The 25,027-nt window shown below is 35.9% G+C and overlaps 1 protein-coding gene across 4 annotated transcripts in view; it reads right to left on the bottom strand.

The window, feature by feature from the left end:
* The window catches only part of RNF17 (ring finger protein 17), a 114,478-nt gene that overhangs the window by 70,079 nt on the left and 19,372 nt on the right, over positions 1-25,027 (bottom strand). For all 4 annotated transcript variants that reach the window (XM_020915136.2, XM_020915143.2, XM_070471609.1 and 1 more), the window contains 10 exons: positions 24,086-24,166; positions 22,648-22,748; positions 12,567-12,738; positions 11,893-11,969; positions 11,533-11,607; positions 7,693-7,997; positions 6,739-6,828; positions 5,033-5,191; positions 1,211-1,400; positions 228-396 (listed from right to left, as the gene is read on the bottom strand). In XM_020915136.2, coding sequence (XP_020770795.2) covers positions 228-396; positions 1,211-1,400; positions 5,033-5,191; positions 6,739-6,828; positions 7,693-7,997; positions 11,533-11,607; positions 11,893-11,969; positions 12,567-12,738; positions 22,648-22,748; positions 24,086-24,166 — 1,419 coding nt within the window. The remainder of the gene's footprint in view (positions 1-227; positions 397-1,210; positions 1,401-5,032; positions 5,192-6,738; positions 6,829-7,692; positions 7,998-11,532; positions 11,608-11,892; positions 11,970-12,566; positions 12,739-22,647; positions 22,749-24,085; positions 24,167-25,027) is intronic.

Below are 25,027 nucleotides of genomic sequence, written 5' to 3'. Positions count from 1 at the left end.
TCATTAAGTTCATATATACATATTCAGTATAATTTCCCATTAAGATCAATTCTGATTGTAGAAATGGAAGTTCAATTCCTTTTTCACTTGCACCAATAGTTTATTATGCAAAAGGTATTTAACAAGTGAACTGATGCCATGAACCTACATTCAGTAATCTGAACCCCAAAGCGTAGTTAAAATTGCAATATTTGGCCCCCAAACAAGAAATAATTTGTCTCACTTACTGAATTCTGTGGAACAATGTCTTTCAATGAGCATGGATGTGCTAGTGGCTGGACATCTTTCAGCAGTTCTTCAATATATGGCTCAGACTTTCTCAGAACCAGACATAAGTCATTTAGTAGGACATGCTGCTTAGCAATGTGCTCTGATCTCACATGAGTGTCACCAACCCTGGGAAGAATTCAAGCAACAGTTAATGAAAATAATGCTTCAAGCCCAAGCTTGCCTTAGCCCACAAAAGGTATGCATTTCTACACATTCTCTTTTTAAGTTAAATCTTCTAAAAAGTTCTATCCTGATTCATACTATCTCATTATATAGATTCAATCAATCTTTTAAAACCACAGACACTATTTCTACCTACAGAATACATCTCAACAGACTTTATCTGGATTATCTTTCATATACCTAGTGAGTTTATACTTAAAAGGCATAATGACACACCCAAACAGCAATATATTTGTTTATAAAGCTATGACCATTTAATAAAATGACCATGCAAGAGTTAATACTAGTTTCTTACTACAAGAACATTTTCAATTTGCTTTATTTTGCTAGAAGACTAATGGAAACATTTCTGAACACCTAAAATGAGCTAGACACTATGCTACTTTAATATGCAATAATGAAATTAAAGAAATATGATTAAAAATTTTACTCAATCATCTGGCAACTATTTAAAATAAAGAAAATCTGTGTGCTTCATTCTCTGCTTTAAAGCAATATAGAAGACTATTTAAGTTTGAAACATCAAAAAGTTATTTTTCTAAGCTCCCCATCTAGTAGCACTGATAAAAGTATAATACTTTGCTAATTTAGTAATGAGTAAGACAAATTTCAGAGCAAAATAAAAAGTATATGTCTTGGAAGTGAAGAAGGATAACTTATTTCTACCTCTTCCTATTTTTCTTTATTCTTTGGTACTTCCCCATCACAAGTGTTTCTAAGTAGGCAAGGAATATATAATACTTATAAAGTAACATACCCTGCAACAATCAGCACTTCAGAATTTCCAAAATCTACCATGAAAATTTGTATTAGTGCAACTTCATGGACTGAGAATTTGGTTGGACTACCAAGTTTCCTAATACTTTCACTTCCCATTGGAATTAATTCAGTAATAGTTCCTCGACACCACATTCCATTTTCAATACTGTTGATAAATATTCTTGCACCTACATAATGGAGACAAATGATTATCAATGTTTACAAAGAAAATATCTAATTACCTCTAATTTACAAACAAGTACATTAGATTCTATCACAAAAAAGTCTTAACTTATTAACTGGTGATATAGTACCGAGTCAGTGCTATAAGAGGGATCAAAGGTAGTATATACAGAAACTTGTGACCTAGACAGGAAGGCAAAAACACAGAGTATCAAGCCAGCAGTCCTTTATTGAGGACCTGTGTTTTATGAACTATAATAAAGATGAGTAAGACTGTCCTGCTCAAGAAAGGAGAGGAGACCACATCCCTCAGAGCCCAGTGTGGTGAACCCCACTGCACGTCGGGACTGGGTTCCAGTGTGGAGAACCCTTCGTCCTGGGACATGGGGCCTGGCTGGAAAGGTAGCCACCCCCTCGACCATCATGCATGGCACATTTGTGGGGAACCTAGTACTAAACCATTTGTAGACGACCTGCTTCTGGGTCAAGGTTTCCGACGTAGCGTATCAGCTCCCTTGCTGCAATCTACTGAAAGTCAGCCCTCGACACAAGGGTTTGTAAAAGACAGAAGAAAAAAAAAAGAATGAAAAGAAATCTAATTGTTTCTTTAAAAAAAACAAAGGAGAGGAGACATGCAAGTAAGTGACTATCAATCACTGTACTTATAACAGTAAAGATCATCTTTGTACATGTACACACACACACACATGTACAGATACAGACATACTGAAATCTATAAAATACTTAGGTAGCATAAAGGAAGATGCAATGACCTTGTCTTGGTAAAAGGGAAGTAAAAGTAAGGAAACTAAGAAAGGCAGAGCGTGAAAGGCAAAAATTAAGAAATTAATACACAGTGGAGTTCAGAAAAGGGGAAAGTGAACCAAGGACCTAACAGTAGAAGAAGACCTTATGGAGGGATCAGATGAATTACAAATTAATAACCAGAAAAAAAAAAAATCAAGTTAGAATGAAGCTCGAATTTTTACTTTTACTATCTGCTCAGCAATGTTCTCAGTAGTTTGTGTCTGAATTTACCTTTTCCCCACAACAACCCCACAGATATGCTGCTTCCAGCCCATAGGTAAGGAAACCAGGCAAAGAGAGGCTGCACATCCAGCCCAAGCCACATGGCTACTTAGAAGAGGGAGGAAGAGAATCCAGGCAGTATTGGAACCCATCCTCTTAACAACTGAGCTAACATCAGAGATGAATTTGGTAAGATTTGTTCACTTACCACATAGAGAGAGGCTGCAAAATCCCCTCTCCATATGCTAATAAGAACAGGTAGCTCAGGGGCACACAGGGTAACCTTTCAAGTTCTACCAAAACCTGTACTTGGCCTTGAGACTGTCATCAACCCTCCTCTTATGTTGATACATCATAAGACCAATATTCTTAGATTTAAACTATATTCTATTAAACTATTCTTTGTTGAAATGGGTGAGATAAAAGCCTATTGAAGCCATTTGTTGTTCTTTATAATGAAAAGCTCAGGAAGAAAAAGGGAACAAGAGGATACTCAGCTAGAACACTGTATTACATTTCTTCCCTTAACATTAACTTCTCAAAAGATAAATGAGTATGTGAATTATGTGTATCTACCTTGAAATAATTATCCTTGACAACTTAAAGAATGATATTTTGACTTTCTTAGAATATTTTCTGAAACTAAACTGAGCTCTTTTATATATATATTAGAGAATTATTTGCAGTCATTAAAAATTTAACTATATTTAAATTTACTGCGACACTTCTCTCCTTAGACATTCATAATTTAAACACTGTTTTTTAATCTTAAAAATTATTATTCATTTTATGAGAAGTATATGATGATTCTAATCTTCTGATATTCTGACAAGCTACAAAGATCAGCTGAGAGTTGGCAACACTTTTAAAGAACTACTAATATAAAGTTGGGGCTTCTCTGATGGCTCAGTGGTAAAGAATCCACCTGCCAATGCAAGAGAGGCAGGTTCGACCCCTCAGTCAGGAAGATCCCCTAAGAGAAGAAAATAGCAACTCACTGTAGTATTCTTGCCTGGACAGATGAGCCTTGAGGCTATAGTTCATCAGGCCTCAAAGAGTCAGGCACGACTTAGCAACTAAACAACAACAGCAACAAATATAAAGCTGAACAGATAATATAGTACTTTTTGATGTCAGTTATATACAGGCATTGAATGATACTAATAGAATGAGAAAACGCTCTACTAATAAATCAAATCACAGCTTCATTACAGAGTATAATCATATTTAGTCAACAGTGTTATAAAGAAGATATTTGTAATGAAAGCCTGTACTGTATGTATTTAGTCGCTCAGTCGTGTCCGACTCTTTGTGACCCCATGGACTGTAGCCCACCAGGCTCCTCTGCCCATGGGGATTCTCCAGGCAAGAATATTGGATAAGGCTGCCATGCCCTCCTCCAGGGGATCTTCCCAACCCAGGGATCAAACCCAGGTCTCCTGCACTGCAGGCAGATTCCTTACCATCTGAGCCACCAGGCAAGCCCATGAATACTGGAGTGGGTAGCCTATCCCTTCTCCAAGGGATCTTCCTGACCCAGGAATCAAACCTGGTCTCCTGCACTACAGGTAGATTCTTTACCAGCTGAGCTACCAATGAAAGCCTAAATTATGGCAAATTACACACAGAATTAAGATGCATTGATTAAATTTACCAGCTACCCTCTGTGTGGCACTAGGAAATAGATGCACTGACCTGCATCCATCTCATTCAGATGTTCAATGACATCTTCAACACCCACATGTGAATAGCAAGGGATGATATGCATGCTACAAGGAACACTTAGGGAAATACTTTTCTCTAGAGACAAGGGGACAAATTATTTAACCTATTATGGATTTTATAATTTTAAAAATCTCACCATACTCCATAATGGAGTTTTTGTGTATATTTCACTCAACAGTCAATTTTATGTCCATCGACAGATGAATGGATAAAGATGTGGTACATATATACAATGGAACACTGCTCAGCCATAAAAAGATCAAAATAATGCTTTTTGCAGCAACATGGTCAGATTAGATTATCATGCAAAGTGAAGTAAGTCAGACAAAGATAAATACCTCATGATATACATAACTTATATGTGGAATCTAAAATATGATATAAATGAATTTTAGTGAAACAGAAACAGATTCACAGACCTAGAAAACAGATTTGTGACTACCACGGAAGAGGGGGGCTGGGAGAGGGATGAAGTAGGAGTTTGAGGTTAGCAAATACAAACTATCACATACAGAATGGATAAACAACAAAGTCCTAGTGGGAACACAGGCAATTATATTCAATATTTGGTGGTAAACCATATGGAAAAGAATATGAAAAAAGACAGTAAGTTCCAAATTACTATGACTCCAATTAAACTTGGCAAATGATATGTATTAAAAACATTTGAATTACGTATATTGTATCCCATAATAATATTACTACTATGATACCTCTGAGCAAAAAGTTTAATATTTAACTAATTTACCTAAATAAAATTTAGCTTATGTTAAATAATTCCCAAAGCTTTATACCTGCTCAAATCTGTATTATAAAAAGTCTACATGAGTTGCCAAGTATTTAACTAAGCTTTATATTTTAACTTGGAATAATATTTCATTACCTAGCTCCAAAACATCTGAAGGATCAAGGTGTAAATTCTTACTGCAAAACTGATTCACCTTCCTTTCCAATACTGTTGCATCTTTTATTTGTGAATACTTCCGAATATAGAAGTGGCAAGGATGTATTACATGGCTTACAAAAACTAGCTCTGGAGAACCTGGATGAGAATTTTCAAATCACATTAATAAACCAAAAGTTAGGAAAGAATTCACAAAATTTGAATGCAGTATCTTCTAAAAGAATGTGTCCTGTAGCACTGCAAACTCTAGAATACTTAGGCCTCATAAAAGAGTAACCCAAATCCCAAATAGTAACCAAACATAAATAAATTCCACTTTCACAATGATTTCTTTAGCAACCTGACCTGTGAACATTTGCAAAATATGTTAAATAAGTGTAATTGAAGTTCACATATGTACCTGAGTTAGTTAGGTACCAGAGTCAGAGTACATGCTATAACTATACTGCATTACAACAAAACTTCAGAATTTATTCATAATTAGAGCTCAGAACCCCAATGACAATGATGTTTCTAGTATTGCTACAAAAATCCTGTATAAACTACACTAAACTGAAGGAACCAATAATTAGCTCATGGTTGCTTTGACTCTTAGATCTTACCAGGCTAGAGAGGTATGAAAAAGTGTCTGGGAAAACCAACATAGTGAGCAGCATTTAGAGGGAGATGTGTATGTTTTGGTGGAAGTAAGGGTGTAGTAGAATAAAAAAGACAAGTAGAAACTTTTTTCATATAGTAGTAATTAAGCCAAGTGTTTTTACTGATATGAAAAAATCTCCACAGTATGATGCTGAGGAAGGGAATTAAGGGACTTTCCTGGCAGTCCAGTGGTTAAGACTCCATGCTGCCATTACCAGGGGCACAGGTTTTATCCCTTGTCAGGAAACTAAGATCCCACATGTTGCATGGCATGGCCAAAAACAGAAAAAGAAAAAAAGAAAGAAAAAAGAGAAAGGAAGGGAAAGAACACAGCAGTGTGTATGGCAAGCTATGTTTTATGTACAAAAACAAAAACTAAGAGTCAGAAAAATAATACATGTGTATTTGTTCAAATAGGCATAAAGAAACTCTAGAAAGGAGGAACAGACTAAATGGAGTGGGAGTAGATTAGGGGAAAAGGGTCAGAGGGTATTTAATATATTTAATTTTTAAACAATGCAGATATTCTAATAAATCTAGTAAAAGTTACTAGGAGGAACTGAAGTATAGATACAAGATAAAAAACTGAACAAATAGGTCATTTTACCTATCCACTACAGATCATGAAGAATAACACCCATACTGAGGATGAGGTAAAGCAATATGTATGTGTTACTGGGGAGACAGCTGAGGGAAGTGTTATAAATTTCAGAAATGTTTTTGCCAATAACAGCCAGGATTTTTAACACTAAAAGAGAAGTTTTGGGAATTTCTTTGGCAGTCCAGTGGCTAGGACTTAAGAGCTCTCACTGCCATAGGCCTGGGTTCAATTCCTGGTGGAGAATCTAAGATCTCACAACCATGCAGCACAGCCAAAAAAAAAAAAGAAAGAAAAGTTTTAGTTATTAATAAAATTCATTTTACTCACTGTTTCACTCTCTGTAAGTTACTTATATAACTTTATACTTTATATAAATTTATATATAACATAATATTTTTTATATACATCAAACTCTGCTACATCAAGTTCAGAGTTGTTAAAGTACCTGTTTTTGATCCAAAAGAAACAGATGACTTTTTCTGAAGAGGCTTTTTTAGATATCTAGGTGTCTCAACAAAATAATCTGTGAAGCATGCTTCATCAAAATAGGAAATAAAGGCAACTGTGTTAGTTTTATTATGTTGATAATGGCATACTTAACACACTGTATAAGAAGCTGTACTTGAATTTGGCAAAATACTGGATTGGTTAAGACCCTTATGTATCAGGATTACTGAGATAACGAATGATAATAATAATATAGTGGAAAAAACAGCTTGTCTTTTTTTTTGTATCATTCTGGGAAGTCAACCAATGGAACAGATTGGGAGTGGGGGCGGGGGGGTGGGGGTGGGAGAAGAAAACCAAAGCTGATCTTGAAAGTGGTCCTAAAGATGACTGACAGTGTAACTACATCCAGCAGTATCTCACTGACATTGATGGTGAGAAAACCAACACTAGAAATCAAATCAAACCATGATACATTTAAACGTTACCAAACAGATGCTTCTATATATTACCCAGGTCTCCCGCTTTACCTTCGGAGCCACTAGGAAAGACCAATATTCATGATAGTTCATTTTTATAAAGGATTGTATTTCAGGACAAAAATTTAGGATATTCTGTTCTTAAATTTAAGGAAAAAGTCATCAGACTGCTTCTATTAACACCATTTACTTAATATATTTTCATCTTTCATAGAGGTTTGTATGTGGAATGCTAAAAAGTCAAATACACTACCTAAACCAAATATTAGAGTTTAGCTGTATTATTGCATTAAAAATAAAAACTATCCTAACTTTGGAAAATGTGAAAGGAGTGGCATGGGATCAACAACTTTACTCAATGAGATGTAAGACAATAAACATATGTTTGTTAAGGTCAGGGACAAACAGGTATTAATTTTGCTTCAAATTCCAGACATGACTTACTGTTTCCCTGTTTTTGTATTTTTACTCACTTTCCAGGTTTTCTTCAATAATTTCTTCAATGATCACATCAGGGCTAGATCCCACCTGAGGTAGAGCAGCAATGGTTTTAGGAAGTGTTGCTGCAACAACCTCTTTCTGTGGCTGGAAGTCAGCTTCCAAATGCATGTCTTTGGTTTCCCATTGTGAAGAAGTCAGTGGGGCTTCATTATTTAGGTCAGAAATATCAACTTTTTTCTTTTCTAGTGATAGGTATGTACCACCGTAAGAAAATTCCTTTTTACAATTGTATTTCTTTTGACCATTCTTTTCCATTTCACTTTCTTGAGGATCACATCTGTTTAAAAATACAGAGGCTACTTTAAATCATAATTTTTTAGATCTACTTTAAAACCATTTCCTTTCCACATGACAGTACTGTGACACATATAAAGAGTTAAAGTTGTACAGATGTCCCATGGGTATTTTTAAAAACAGCAACATTGAAATAATTTATGTACTATAAAATCCGGTAATTTCTACTAAATTGAGTTGTATAACCATCACTATAACTTCATTTTACAACATTTCATTATCCCAAAAGAAACTTCAGGCCATTCCCGAGGAAGTCCACAAGCTTTAAAAGGTCAACAACAGAAAATCAATGAGAAGTTGAAGAAAGAACTTGCCACAGTCATGTCACAACTATCTGATCCTAAAAGAACAGTGGATACAGTTTTCAATTTTAATTGTTTAAACTTTGATTTGGCTCTGGTGTTTGATTTTAAACTATGCTAAGATTATTTCTCTCAATTCACTAGCTTAAAAATAAAATGTAGGAAGCACTGAGAGGTACAATCCTGAGGCAATTTCTAGAAACCTACATCGAGGGTTAAAACGATGATTAGTCTGAATCCTTTGGGTATGATTATTCAACAGCCACTAACCTGCAACTGATTATTCACTTCACTTCATATATTTTTATCTTCACAAATCCACACAGATAAAATCTATCAAATCTACAAATACAAAACTCTATCAAAGAAATGAGATTGAGTCTCAGAAGCCTCTATTCTAGTTAACCCATGAAAGTTTTAGCTTCTTCACAGATCCCCATACAAGAAGCCAAATGAAATCAGAAATAAGAACCTACAAAGCCAAATGAATTCAGCAGACCATTTTGTCTCTTAATACATGTTAACTAAAGGTCCAAACACTTCCTAAGTACACATATACATACACAACTTTGTAATCTAAAACATTTCTTTTTACACAACTCTTATCTGACCTTACTGAGACATTTAACATTGTCAACCAACTCTTGCCTCAGAAACATTGTCAACCAACTCTTGCCTCAGAAACCTCTCCTCCTTTGACTTCTAGAGTATCGCTCTCTCGTGCTCCCTCTTCATTTCCTTTGGTTTGCAAGTTACTATTTCCCTGTCTTGAAATTTAATATTTTTCTAGGGTGCTGTCCTTGACCCACTTCAATATCTGTTTTCACTATGCAAACCCATTCTTTAATTACCACCTGTCATCAGTAGAGGCAGGCTACAGTGATACTTTCCCGAAAATCTAGGGAGAAATTTAAAAGACTTCTGAGTTAAACTTAAAACCATGGCAAGATCAGTACAGACACTTAAAGATAATATTTTGGTATTAAAAATATTTGACAGTAACCATATTCAAGTTATGAAAACATCTAGAAGAATGTACTGACTGGAAAGGATGATCATCCATGAAACTGCAGAAAGTCAAGTCATAGAGGCATACAGGAGCCAGGGCTCCACGTGTGGGCAAGATGACTCGAGCCAAAGGCCTGGTACTTGAGGCCTCTGGCAAGGTCTTCCCTGTGGGGTCAAGGAACACAGCAGATTGACTAGTACCAACACTCTTCACAGCTATTTGATATACCTTATTCCCTTTATTCCAAAAACACCACAAAGCAATTTCGGATGATTTGGCTTTCTGTGTCTGTTTGGATATTGGAAAAGAATGCCAGCAAAAGTATTCTATTAATAGTCCCTGTGGCAATACTATCTGCCCCTTAAGTTAATAAACTGGCATTCTGATCATGTGTTAGTTTTGTGAACTTGGATTACATGAGTTTACCTGGTTTAGAGTAGGTCTGCTCATGTCTGTTTCTGAGCTTGTAATGCTGTAGGCCAGGCCCTCATTAGTTCCCCAAAGTAATGAATGTGATGCTTCTTGAGGGATGATTTCCCGAGGAGCCATACCACCTTCAAATGAATAAACTTATTTTCTTTTGGGGGTTTCTAAACCATTTATATTCTGACTACTCCAAAACTAAGAATCAAATCCTGTAACTTCCCTCCAGAGGTTTCTCCCCAGATATCTAGTAAACAATAGGCACTCAGCATATCCCACTATATTCCCCTCCCAACTTTTCTTTGTATATTTCCAATCTTGGTAATTAACACCACAATTCATCACCTCAATCACCAAAGATACACCTATAAATCATTGGAATGCTTCCCTTTTCCTCATTTCTCACACTGAAACGATTACTAAGTTTCAGCACTTTTCCCTATTTAGCATGTCATTACATATTCCTTTCCAGTGCTACTACCTACATTTGGTTTCTCATCATTTGCTAGGCCATATTTTATATATATATATATATATATATATATATAATATATAATATTATATGCTAGGTCATATAATAACCTAAGCCATCCTTCAACTTCCAGCCTCATATTCTTCCAAATAATTCTCTATGGTCACTAGAGTTACCTTTTACAAATATAACCTAATTACTTTTACTTTCATTCTGAAAATCTTTTAATGGCTATTATTTACAGCTGCGCTATTCAACATAACTTTCTGTGATAATGAAATTATGCTGTACTGTCCAAAATGATAGTCACTAACCAAATATAGCTACTGAGCACCTGAAATGTGGCTAGTGCAACCAAAGAACTAAAATCTTCCATTTTATTTAGTTTTAATTTATGTTTAAATTTAAATAACCACACATGGCTAGCAGCTACCATATTGGGTAGCACAGGTCTAGGAAATAAAGTTCAAACACCACCAGAGCATACAAAGTTTTTAGGATTCAGCCTCTATGTATCCTCTGTCAAAATTCCACATGCAGGTTCCTGAATACAGTATACTATCTCACTGCCCATCAATTTCTTTCTGCTAAGATGCTGGCTCCCTACTGTTCCTTTCAACTGCTACTCATTTTTCATGAATGGGGGAAAATCAAACCTGCTCTTTCCAAGTCCCCTGGTACCCTGCAAAGAACTGATCATTCCCTTCTTTTGCATCTCCATTAGACTGCACATTTTACTATCAAAGCAATTATGTACTTTACTGTTTACATATGTCATTCTTTATTTACTGTAACTTCTCTGCATAAATCTAAATATCTAGGGTGTTATGTCTCAGTGGTAAAGAACCTGTCTGCCAATGGAGAAGATGAAGGAGACGTGGGTTCAGTTCTTGGGTCCAGAAGATCCCCTGGAGAAGGGAATGGTTACTGACTCCAGTATTCTTGCCTGGGAAATCCCATGGACAGAGGAGCCTGACAGGGCTACAGTCTATAGGGTTGCAAAGAGTCAGATATGACTGAGTAAATACTTTCATTTTTCAACACTTAGAGGCTAGCACATCAGTGTTCAACGCTGGCTGAATAAATGAACCTCAGAGATGACACATAAATCACTGGATACTAATCCTTTCTAGGTCTTTTAATTCTTAAATATTTTACGTAGCATTAATTTACAGAAACCATTTTGCCCTTATATTATTTTTCAGCTTTTGAATCAACATTACACTAAAAATCAATTTTTCTGTTTGATCTAATATTTCTGTCCCTTAGGCCATATCAGACACTAATGGCATGTTGCCATTCTTATACTTACCTTGTTGAATCCTCAAATTCAATCTTTCCCATACTGCTGAACATACAGATGATCTCACTGCAATTCATATTCAACCTAAAATTAAATACTTAGCATAAAAAGTGTTCTAATACAAGTTTATTACTTTCTCTAATAAAAATTAGCTAACATTAAAAACTCTGAAAGAGCATCTAAACAACTTTTTAATTAATAAATCACACTTATTTTAATTTGGTTGCTAATCTGGGAAATATTTTTGACCCAAATTTTCAATTTATAATTGCTAGTTATTTTAATAAATATAGGTTCTAATACATTTTTATACTTAAGTATCAGACTCTTCTGAATTATAGATTACTTTTATGAATTACAATTACTTACTTGGGAGAGTTCCTTAGTTTTAGAGAGCTGACTTGTGACAATTCACTCTCAAATGTTAACTTCAAAGTCCGGATAATCTAGAATCAAAAGAGAAGTATTGCTCATATGTGCATTTTGTTTTGTTACAAATACTGTTGAAACAGAGTAAGATTTTAGAGGGAAAACTATACTCTTTAGGTATTTCACTAATGTGTTCAGGGTCTGATTTTAGGCAAGCAAAGGGAGGGATGCAAATTTCCCCAAAGAAATTTAAAATCTTTTGGAGATGTGTATTAAGATATAACAACAAAAGATAACAACTAATTAATAAATGGGATACAGCTACATGATCAGGGGAAATTGTGATCACATTCGTTGTGCACCTGCACTGCTGTCCTCAAACGTCTCTCTCTTTTTCTGCCCGTATCTTCCTAATGTGGCTAGCTAGGGTAAAGACCAAATTTTACTTTTTTTCACCTCCTAATGTTTCATGTGTAATACACAGTAATAGACTACTACTGTGTAACTACAGCTAGATGGAGGCCTGGTCAAGTAAGATGGTGCAAAAACTTTAAAAGTTCAAGACTTTGGAAGCAGGTAAACCAAGGGCTTCTATATTACACCTCAGTTCAGTCCAAACATCTGATTATCTATGGGGAATGAGGTCCTGAAGATTCCAAGACTATTAAAATTACCTGATTTAGGTCACAATATATCCTTAGAGAAGGTGCAGATTTTAATTCTCTTGCTATCTTCATAGCTGCATCCAAATCATTTTTTTTCGCTTCTATGCAGCTTTTAGTCACTATTATTTTTGATAAATAATTGTCTGTATTTCTTACTAATTCTTCACAAAGGCTCTTCTTCCTTCATTTAAAATTAAGTTATTTTTCAATATTTCATGAACAATTTTATGAAAGCAAATTTATCATTACTCAAAAGTACTGAAAAGGTAATTTCAGTTTCATGAACTTAAATTTTAATATGGTTAATGAGGCATTCAACTGAACTGAAACCTATTATAGTTGAAAGCTATGTATATGTAACCAGAGAAAAAGAAACTTTTGTAGAAGAATATAGTTATGTTCCAGATACAGGTGTCACAGAACTGCAGAGGTAAGACAAACCCTAGACGAATCTACCACTTTTATTTTTTTATTTAATTAAAAAAAAAATTTTTTTTTTTGAATCTACCACTTTTAAAAGTAAGAGAAATCCTGGCTATCTTGCAGTCACTTGTGCCATTATAAAGACACATCTGTATTCATTTCTCACGAGGATCTACCTGCACATTTTAAAATTTCATAGGCAGATACATATTACATGAATTTGAAATAAGACTTTAAAACAGACTTCACCAAATCAAAACTACAATTAACTATAATCTTCAAAGCTATCAGTTATGAGACTGAAGAGTTATTCCTTCATTACTCAAAAATTTTTGTACCTGTAGTGGAATTACTTTATTATGGAAATTAAGATATTTTGTACCAATAATTATTGCTCATTTTATTCATCTTGTAAATGAATAAATGATTTCCTCAAAATCAAATCTGGCCTCAAAAAAGGGGAGTCTGCCACACCAAAGAGTAATAAGAATGTGTCACAGGCTCTGCAAGGATTTCCCTGGTAGCTCAGATGGTAAAGAATCTGCCTGCAGTGCAGGAGACCCAGGTTCAATCCCTGGGTCGGGAAGATCCCCTGGAGAAGGGAATGGCAACCCACTCCAGTATTCTTGCCTGGAGAATTCCACGGGCAGAGAAGCCTGGTGGGCTACAGTCTATGGGTCACAGAGTCAGACACAACTGAATGACTAACACACACACACATGCTCCGCAGGTGAAGAAGTATCCCAAAATATTTTTAGTAATTACATATACAATTTATGAAAATCATTTATTTAGGAGATAAATGGTCATTCTGATAAATTTCAGATGATTCTCCCTAAAATTCATGCCCAGGGAGTGATGTTAGCAAAATGGCAGACTAGGAGACTCGAAGTCCTTGTTGTTCAATGGTGATGTCAAATGACAGCTAAGAATTGGTTACAATAACCTTCTAGAATTGGAGAATGGACAAAGGCATACAGCAAGGACACAAATGTGCAGTGGAAAAAAAAATCCACATTCTTTCTCAGCAGACCTTTCCCAGACCTTTCTTCAGTGTGGTGCAGTCCTGGTCTGGAGGCAGCAGCACACTTCCTGATTCCTTCCCTCCAAAGGGAGCATAGCAAACCTTATTTGCAATGTCCTACTTTGTAGCAGGGGTGGTGGTGGGCAGAGGGGCTACCTGAAGAACCCTTTCACTTAATTTGGCAGTCAGGCAGCAAGAGGAACCAAGACCACCCAAGAAGGTTGCAGAAAGGTTCCTCAAGCATACAGATAGCATTCTCCAGATTAGGCCACATGTTAGGTAAAAAAAACACAAAAAAACAAGTCTTAATATGTTTTAAAAGACAACGTATACAAGTATCCTTTCTGAACATAAAGGAATGAAACTAGAACTCAATAACAGAAGGAAACTGGAAATTTCACAAATATGTGGAAATTAAAGAACATACTCCTAAACACAAATGGATCAAAGAAAAGTAACAGAAGGAGAGTATTTTGAGACAAATGAAAATGAAATATCAAAATATCAAAATTTATGGGATGCAGTTAAATTGGATCTGAGAGAGAAATAAATATATAGCTTTAAGTACATTAAAAAAGGCATCACAAACCAACAACCTAATTTTACACCTTTGATGTTGTTCAGTCGCTAAGTCATGTCCGACTCTTTACCACCCCATGCACTGCAGCACACCAGGCTTCCCTGTCCTTCACTATCTCCGAGAGTTTGCTCTAATTCATTTTATTGAGTCAGTGATGCTATCTAACATCTCACCCTTTGCCACCCTCTTCTTTTGCCTTCAATCTTTATGTTTACACTTTAGGAACTAAAAGTAACAAACTAAACCCAAAGCTGACAGAAGGAAGAAATAATAAGATTAGAGGAGAAATAAGTAAATAGCTAGGCAAAAATAAAGAAAAATCAATGAAACCAAAAGACGGTTCTTTGAGATTAAAATTCACCCATTTTAGCTACACTGCCGAGAAAAACAAGAAAAGAATCGATTTACTAAAATAAAAAATAAAGTAGGCATTCAGTTCCGTTCAGTCGCTCAGTTATGTCCAACTCTTTGCAACCCCATGAACCACAGCACAACAGGTCTCCTTGTCCATCACCAACTCCCGGAGTCCACCCAAACCCATGTCCATTGTGTCAGTGATGCCATCCAACCACCTCATCCTCTGTTGTCCCTTTCTCCTCCTGCCTTCAATCTTTCCCAGCATCAGGGTCTTTTCAAATGAGTCAGCTCTTCACATCAGGTGGCCAAATTATTGGAGTTTCAGCTTCAACATCAGTCCTTCCAATGAACACCCAGGACTGATCTCCTTTAGGATGGACTGGTTGGATCTCCTTGCAGTCCAAGGGACTCTCAAGAGTCTACTCTAACACCACAGTTCAAAAGCATCAATTCTTCGGTGCTCAGCTTTCTTTATAGTCCAACTCTCACATCCATACATGACTACTGGAAAAACCATAGCCTTGACTAGACGGACCTGTGTTGGCAAAGTAACATCTCTGCTTTTTAATATGCTGTCTATGTTGGTCATAACTTTCCTTCCAAGGAGTGTCTTTTAATTTCATGGATGCAATCACCATCTGCAGTGATTTTGGAGCCCAGAAAAATAAAGTCTGCCACCATTTCCATTGTTTCCCCATCTATTTGCTGTGAAGTGATGGGACTGGATGCCATGATCTTAGTTTTCTGAATGCTGAGCTTTAAGCCAACTTTTTCACTCTCTTCTTTCACTTTCATCAAGAGGCTCTTTAGTTCTTCTTCACTTTCTGCCAAAAGGGTGGTGTCATCTGCATATCTGAGGTTGTTGATATTTCTCCTGGCAATCTTGATTCCAGCTTGTGCTTCTTTCAGCCCAGCGTTTCTCATGATGTACTCTGCATATAAGTTAAATAAGCACGGTGACAACATACAGCCTTGACATAGTCTTTTTCCTATTTGGAACCAGTCTGTTGTTCCATGTCCAGTTCTAACTGTTGCTTCCTGACCTGCATACAGATTTCTCAGGAGGCAGGTCAGGTGGTCTGGTATGCCCATCTCTTTCAGAATTTTCCACAGTTTATTGTGATACACACAGTCAAAGGCTTTGGCATAGTCAATAAAACAGAAATAGATGTTTTTCTGGAACTCTCTTGCTCTTTTGATGATCCAGTGGATGTTGCCAATTTGATCTCTGGTTCCTCTGCCCTTTCTGAAACCAGCTTGAACATCTGGAAGTTCACAGTTCATGTACTGCTAAAGCCTGGCTTGCGGAATTTTAGCATTACTTTACTAGCGTGTGAGATGAGTGCAATTGTGCGGTAGTTTGAGCATTCTTTGGCATTGCCTTTCTTTGGGATTGGAATGAAAATTGACCTTTTTCAGTTCTGTGGCCACTGCTGAGTTTTCCAAATTTGCTCGCATGTTGAGTGCAGTACTTTCAAAGCATCATCTTTTAGGATTTGAAATAGCTCAAGTGGAATTCCATCACCTCCACTAGCTTTGTTCATAGGCATAGGATAATCAATTTTACAGAAACTAAGACAGATTTGAAGGCAATGCTATGAATAACTATGCCAAGAAATTGGATAACCTAGATGAAGTGGATGAATTCCTACAACATACCACCTACCAACACTGAATTATGAAGAAACAGAAAATCTGAGATCAATAAAAAGTAACAAGACTGAATTAGTAATCAAAAGCTTCCCCCACAGAAAAGCCCAGACCAGATGACTTCACTGGTAAATTCTACCAAAAATTCAAAGAAATAAAACCAATTCCTCTCTAACTATTCCAAAATATTGAAGAGCCACAGAAAACACTTTCCAACTTATTCTGAGACCAGCATCACCTTCATACCAAAGCCATAAGAAAACACTATCAGAAAACTATTGATCAGTGTCTCTTATGAGCATTAAGGCAAAATAGTCAACAAAATACTGCCAGGAGCCAGCTCATGAGATCCCCACCCATGACAAGGTCATGAGGAGAAAACCTGACAGGCAAGGCAGATCAGGTTTTCAAGGATTCCGAAAAGCTGCCCCTGGCACTCACCTTAAAGATGATATCTGTCTTTCTGATACTTACTTCAATAGACTACTCCCTAATTTCTGTGACATAGGCAGAAGGCCTTCCCCGATCTCTTTCCAAATAAGAATCAATTTAGAACTTTAATCAATAAGTTTCCCGGGTGGTGGTATCTTATGAGATTATCCAGGATGAAAGGAGTGTTTCAATTTAAACTCCTTTGCTGACATTTTAGTTTGATTAGCAAATGCGTCTATGCCCTTAGTACTAATATGCATGACTGCTTATAATACCCTAATCATAAAACAGCATAAAGAACCTGACCATATAAAAACCCTAATAGACATAGAGCCCTTTGGGGAGTGAGGAAGCCCTATTAGAAAACACAAGAAAAATTATTCTAAAAGTGGCTATTGGGTTAACATTTGCTTGCTGTGTTTTTGCTCTTAATGTGCTAAGGTTGTGTTATGGAAACTATTGTTAATATAGTTAAAGATTTAGAAAAATAAGAGCTTAGCCCCAGTGTGATAACAATGAGATGGTTGTTAATTGTCAGTCAGGAGTGCCAGGCAGAAGCTGACTCACTGAAGCCACAGAGTCTGTGTGGGGTAAACCTCTTAGATAAATTCAACTGACAACTTCTGCAGAAGAAGACTTTTATGTTAACAAGGTTATACTATCATGTTGTGACATGCTGTACTGTTGCCCTATGAGACTGTAGCTTTTCTGTTAAGATCACCACAGAAACAGAAAATAGGTTTACATTCATCTGACTTGCATAAAATGTTAATAGGCACCAAGGCCAGAAGATAACATATAAGACCCTCATAAACAAAGAAGTATGCAGAAAACACCCTGGTTTCGTGAAGGACAAGCTGATGTAATGTTAAACTATCTTCCCCTTAGAAATGTACTAACTGAGGGTATAAAAGCTACGGTAAAAAATAAAGCACGGCCAGACTCTGCTGCACACCCCCGTCTGGGGTCTCTCTCTCTCTCTCTCTCTCTTGCCGACGCCATTCACCCTGAGACTTGGCCCTATCAAGGCTGGTCTCACATGTCTTCTCTCGATGATGCCGTTCATCCTGAGGGTACCCCCTGGATCCCGCTGGGACTGGACCCCGGCAAAATACTAGCAAATTGAATCAGCAAAACAGTGAAAGAATAATACATCATGCCAAGTGGGATTTATTCCTGAAATGAAGTATGAGTATCAATTAATGTTACACAGCATATTAACAGAAAGAAGAAACCCCCCCCCCCAAGATCCTCTCAAATTACAGAGAAAAAGGATACGACGGTCTCAGCATCTTTTCAGGATAAAAACACTCTAACAAGGAATTGAGGAAAACTACACCAATGTATAAAACTTACATAAGAAAAACCCACAGCTAACATTATGCTAGATGATGAAAGACTGACAGCTTTTCTTCTAAGGACAGTAGTAAGAAAAGGGTGTGAGAGTTTAACGCTGCTATTTAATATACTATTTTAAGTTCTAGCCAGAATAATTAGTCAAAAAAAAAGACATAAAGCCACCCAAATTGACAAAAAGAAAGTGATGTCTTTTTGCAGATGACATGATCTTATAAGTAAGAAAGAGAGAGAAGAAAGTGGAGTTGCTCAGTTGTGTCCGACTCTTTGCGACCCCATGGACTATAGCCTACCAGGCTCCTGTATCCACGGGATTTTCCAGGCAAGAATACTAGAGTGGGTTGCCATTTCCTTCTCCAGGAGATCTTCCCAACCCAGAGATTGAACCCGGGTCTTCCGCATTGTAGGCAGACACTTCAACATTTGAGCCACCAGGGAAGTCTTATAGGTAAAGATGTCACAAAAATAGTAGTAGGGCTAATAAATAAATTCAGCAAAGATACAGAATACAAAATGAACACATAAAAAAATCAGATACATTTCTACATACTAACAATTAACAGTCCAAAAAGGAAATTGAGAAAACAATTCATTTTACAAAAGAATAAAAAGAAGACTGTACTCAGGAATAAACATAACTGAGGCTGCAACAGACTTGTATACTTGCTGTATACTACATAACACTGCTGAAATTAACGAAGCCAAAATAAATGGAAAGATCTCTTATAATCAAAAACTGGAAGACTTAATATTTGTTAATATGTCAATACCCAAAGCAATTTACAATTCAAAGCCATCCATATCAAAATTCCAATGATGCTTCATGTAGAATAGAAAAACCCATCCTAAGAGTCACAGGAGATCTCAAGGGACCCCAAACTTCCAAAACAATCTTGAGAAACAACAAAGTTGGAGAGCTTACACATCCTGATTTCAAAATTTGCTACAAAGCCACAGTAATAAAACACTGTCCTACTGCCACAAGGACAGATGGGCCAATGGAAGAGAATAGAGAGCCCAGAAATAAATCTTCACAAACATGGTCACTGAGTTTTGACAGAAGTCTCAAGACCATTCAATGGAGAAAAGACCCATCTTTCCAACAAATGGTGCTGGGAAAACTGGATATGGTAAAGAATGAAGTTGGACCCTTCCTTTATACTATATACAAAAATCAGCTTAAAATGCCTCAAAGATCTATACGTAAAATCTAAAACTGTAAAACTCTTAGAAGAAAACACAGTTGGAGAAAGTTTCATAATTGAAGATTTGGCAACAATTTCTTGGATATGAAACCAAAACACAAGCAACAAAAGAAAAAATAGATAAATTGGACTTCACAAATTAAAAACATCTTTGGATCAAAGAATGCTATCAAGAGAGTGCAAAGGAGGGATTTGCCTGGTGGTCCAATGGCTAAGACTCCCAGGTGCAGGAGACCTGGGTTCAATCTCTGGGTGGGAAACTAGATCCCACATACCACAGCTAAGAGCTGGCACAGCTAAATAATTTAGTTCAATAACAACAACAGACAACCTACAGACTGGAAGAAAATATTTGCAAACTATGTGACCAACAAAGGCTTAATTTCTAAAACATACGAACAGCTTGTACAGCTCAAAAAAAATTAAAAAATGGGCAAAAGACCTAAACTGACATTTCTCCAAAGAAGACCATTACACAGATGGTCAACAGGCACATGAAAAGATATCCAATATCACAAATTATTAGAAAAATGGAAATAAAAACTCCAATGAGGTATCCCACTTCCCACAAATCAGAATGGTCACCATCAAAAAGTCTACAAATAAATGCCAGGCAGTGTGTGGAGAAAAGGGAGCCTTTCTATACTGTCAGTGGGAATGGAAACTTGGTGCATTCACAGTATGGAGGTTCTATAAAAACTAAAAATAGTAACCATACGATCCAGAAATCCCACTCCTGGGCACATATCCAGAAAAGATGAAAACTCTAAAACTCAATACATGCACTTCAATGTTCAAAGTACTCAAAGTAGCAATATTTACATTAGCCAAGACAAGGAAACAACTTAAATGGATAAAAAAGATGTGATATATGTACATGAGGGAATATGACTCGGCCATAAGGAAGTATGAATCAATGCCATTTGCAGCAACGTGGATGGACCTAGAGAATATTATACTTACTAAAGTCAGACAAAGAAAGACAAGTATCATATAGCGCTCTTTTTTTCATATATCACTTTTATGTGGAATATAAATGAACTTACTTATAAGTCAGAAACAGACCCACAGACATTTAAGGGTAGAAGGGACAAATTAAGCATTTTGGATTAACAGATACACACTACTATATATAAAGTAGATAAAAAACAAGGACATACTGTACAGCACAGGGAATTATATGCAATATCTTATAATAACCTATGATGATGATGAATATTTATAACTGAATCACTCTGCTGTATACCTGAAACTAATACTGTAATTCAAATGTAATTCAAATTCAAACTAATACTGCACTTCAATAAAAGAAATTTAAAACCACAAACAAAAGGCAAGCCACAGGAAGAAGAGAAAATATCTGAAAATGATACATCTCACAAAGGATTGATAGTCATAATGTATAAAGAACTCCTACCCCATCAATTACAAAATAAACAATCCAAAAATGGGCAAAGGACTGGAATACATATTTCTCCAGAGAAAATACACAAATGGTCAACTAATAAGCAAATGAAAAGATGTGCTCCACAATACTAGCTATCATGGAAATGTAAACCAAATCCAAAATGAGATACCACTTCATATCCTCAAAATGGCTATTCTTTTCAAAAAAGAAAATAAAATGTTAGTGAGGATGTGGAGAAACTGGAACCTTTGAGCACTACTGGTGGAAACATGTGCGGCCATCACAGAACACAATCTGGTAGTCCTTAAAAAGTTAAACATAAAATTATTGTATGACACTAAACTATACATTTTTTAATTTCAATTTTATTGGACTACAGTTGATTTTCAATGTTATATTAATATTAGTTTAAAATTATTAACTAATATTGATATTAGTTTCAGGTATACAGCAAAGTGATTCAGTTATACATATAATCTTTTTTTAGATTCTTATCTCATACAGGTTATCACAGAATACTGAATACAGTTCTCTGTGCTATACAGTAGTTTCTTATTTATCTTATATATAATAGTTTATGTTCATCTCAAGCTTCTGATTCCTCCCTCCCCCCACCACTAAACTGTACACTCTTAAATGGTTAAAAAGGTAAACTTTATGATGTATATTTACCACTATTTAAAACATTTAAAATGCATGCACATGACTTTTCACCTTTAAACTCCAATACTTTCGCCACCTGATGCGAAGAACTGACTCACTGGAAAAGACCATGATGCTGGGAAAGACTGAAGGCAGGAGAAGGAGAGGGAGAGGGGAGAAGATGACAACAGAGGATGAGACGGCTGGATGGCATCACTGACTCAACTGACATGAGCTTCAGCAAGCTCCAAGAGTTGGTGATGGACAGGGAAGCCTGGTGTGTTACAGTCCATGGGGTCACAAATAGTTGGACATGACTGAGCAACTGAACTGAACTGACCTATCACTTAGATACTATAAATACCAAATGTGAGATATCATAAATATCAAGGAATAAAGAATATCAACGGATTCATTCAGAGTGCTGAACCTATGTTCTGCGCATTCCAATTAGAAATTATAACAAGAAACAAGAGTAAAATAGACAAGTACCATTTCTACATACCAATTTATCACAATTTTCTTATGAGTCTGTCTCTTAAAATGTAAAATGTGATTAAAGATTACTTCAGATTATATATATCAACATTCTTAAAAAGGATGGATATAAAACAGTAAGGTATGTGTTTAGAAAAATCATTATGATTTGCTGTTGATGCAAATAAACACATAAAAAATGATGGCATTATGTACATGAAAATGTATGTTTGCATTTTCCTAGTATGCTGAATTCTACAACAGGATTCAGAAATAGACAGTATTTTTCTGTGCTAACTGCTTTAAGAAGGACATTATTTAACAGCTTTGGGACCAGAGGGCAAATAGCCTAAATAAATAAATAAATAATTTTTCTTCATTTCGAAGCTGTAAACATCAGCCTGTAAGGGAACGACCCGTTACCTTCTAAACTTGTTTAAAATCTACTAATATTTTTCAATCTATGTAGAGAAATAAAATGACAAGTTGATGTTAAAAGCTGCAGTTGCACTAAGTCTATATTTTTAACTTATTACCTGGAATCAAGAGAAGTGAAAAGCTGATCAAACTGCTTCTCCAGAACCTCTGTAAGACAGACTGTCTCCTCTTCTGTCTGACTGTGTATGTGTTCAAGCATCTGGGGAAAAGATAATACAAAGACCTAATCTAGTATTTTTATTTTGTGAGAATTATATTATTCAACATAATTTTGAAAAGTAAAAGGTACTTTTTGGACTCTTTTCAAAATACGAACAGAAGAGATCAGATGATAAAAATGGGAAAAAGCACATGGTTAAACTTTAAAACCTTGTTCTTGTCATCAAGACCACATCTTTGTTAGTACTTTGTAGTGATAAAATTTGCAAAAAGGACTAGAAAACCCACTAAGTTTTCTGAACTTCTCATCACTTTTACTCAGTACAGGAAATGGATCATTTTGGATAGCTAAGTTTCTCTCTGGCAGGATTCCTTAAATTTATAAAAACTTAAAATGTAACACTAGGGGCTTCACTGGTGGTCCAGTGGTTAAGATTCTGCACTCCCAATGCATGGTGGCACAGGTTTGATCCCTGATCAGGGGACTAAGATCCTGCATGCCACACACTAAGGACAAAAAAACCCTATATATATATATATATATATATAGGCACACACATTTTAATTAAAATGTTAACTATTCCATAAATTTCCTTGTATTTTAAACAAAGACTCATCACTTGAGATCTGTGACCTTTTTTTTCTTTTAATCTTTCCTTTTTGAAATGGTAATGTCTATTCTATGCCTGTCCAACAAATGCATTACTATTTTAGAAGGAGACAGTTTACTAGTTTCACACATTCACAGCTGGAGAGGAATTTTGCCCCAGCATGAGTCATACCCTGAATCTCACCCATACCTGATTTGGAAGATACTTAGATGAGATTTTGGACTTAGATTTGATGCCAAAATTGGTTAAAAATTTGGGGGATGTGAGATGCAGTAAATGTATTCTGCAAATACATGTGTTGAACTCTTAAATTCTATGTTAGCTACAATCTTTTGAATGCCTTGGTGGTGAATTTGCTGTTGGTAGGTGCAAGGAGCTTGTTCTCTGTGAATAAATGAATGAGGGAAGTCTGTCTCTTGGGTTGATGGGCCAAGAAAGAAAAGAACCTAAAACTCTGTGTAATAGTATACAGCCAAATAATGAGCAGTATAGGAAAAGTGATCTGCAATGCTTCCAAGACAAAAAATTCAGCTCATAGCAAACAGAAATTATAGCTCCTTAACAGAGCTTCAATTTCAGCAGGCTGCCAACACAAATGGTATGAAACTAATCCTAGGAAGCCATGAGTTTTCCATTCTTTTGTATGTTTCTCTCTCACTGGATTATGTAAGTTCTACCTATAATGCTAAACTCTGCCTTCAATGATATACATTAAAAGTGAACATGTCTTAATTTAGGATAGAATGTAATTTTCCAGAAAGCTTACTTTTAGAGCAATACTTAATTGTTCAAAATTTTGGCCTGCTATCTTCAATGCTTCATCAATCTCTTCCACAGTTTTACTTTCCTAAGAAGGGGGAGAGGAACCACATACAAATACAAAACATAAAAACAGATGCTTAGATAGACTGTAACAGTTGCAAAAACAGCAAGCTACCATTTTGTTTACAAAAGCAACCTAGATCCATTACAGCAATCTGAAAACATGCAACAAGGAACATTTTAAGTTTTGCTGATAGTATTCCAAATTTTTTTTTTTTAGGTATCTTTCTGAATAAATGGGATTATGTCCTATAACCATTTTGCAATTTAAAACTACCTGAAAAAAATTATCATGATCATAAATAATACACATAAACAGCAACAGTTTTTAAGAAAATAAAGATTATAATCAGGCTATGTTAAGATTTAAACACTGGGGACTTCCCTGCTGGTCCAGTGGTTGGGAGTCCATGCTACCAATGCAGGGGGTACGGGTTTGGTCCCTGGTTGGGGAACTAAGATCCCGCAAGCCGGGTGGCGTGGCCAGAAAAGAAAAAAAAAACAAAACACTAAAATTAACATACAGAAATTCCTTGATAAAAACAAAAGAAAATTCTTATGGAGAAAAAAAAAAGGATTTAAACACGAAAGACAGTGTTCTCTCCTCCCCCAGCCCACAAATAATCTTCTTAACAAAACGACTTAATATTTCAGTCAACAGCACTTTGGAATTTGTTCTGTTTCTAACCTTCAATTAAAAGAATATATTATGTAAAGTTATCAAAAGCCATAACTGATAAAATTCAATATTCCAACAAGAATTACATCATCATCAGTAAGTGCACTAGGTCTTTTAGTTGCCATTAAAATAACTGGAAAATCATACTTAGAATCTGGAAACTTGTGTATTATACAAGTTTCATAAAATCTGAATTCAGTAACTAGG

The sequence above is a fragment of the Odocoileus virginianus genome, chromosome 8 (genome assembly GCF_023699985.2).
Source record: "Odocoileus virginianus isolate 20LAN1187 ecotype Illinois chromosome 8, Ovbor_1.2, whole genome shotgun sequence".
NCBI classification, from domain to species: domain Eukaryota; kingdom Metazoa; phylum Chordata; class Mammalia; order Artiodactyla; family Cervidae; genus Odocoileus; species Odocoileus virginianus.
The sequence above is the reverse complement of the archived record's forward strand: the minus strand, read 5'-3'. Positions and strand labels throughout refer to the sequence as shown.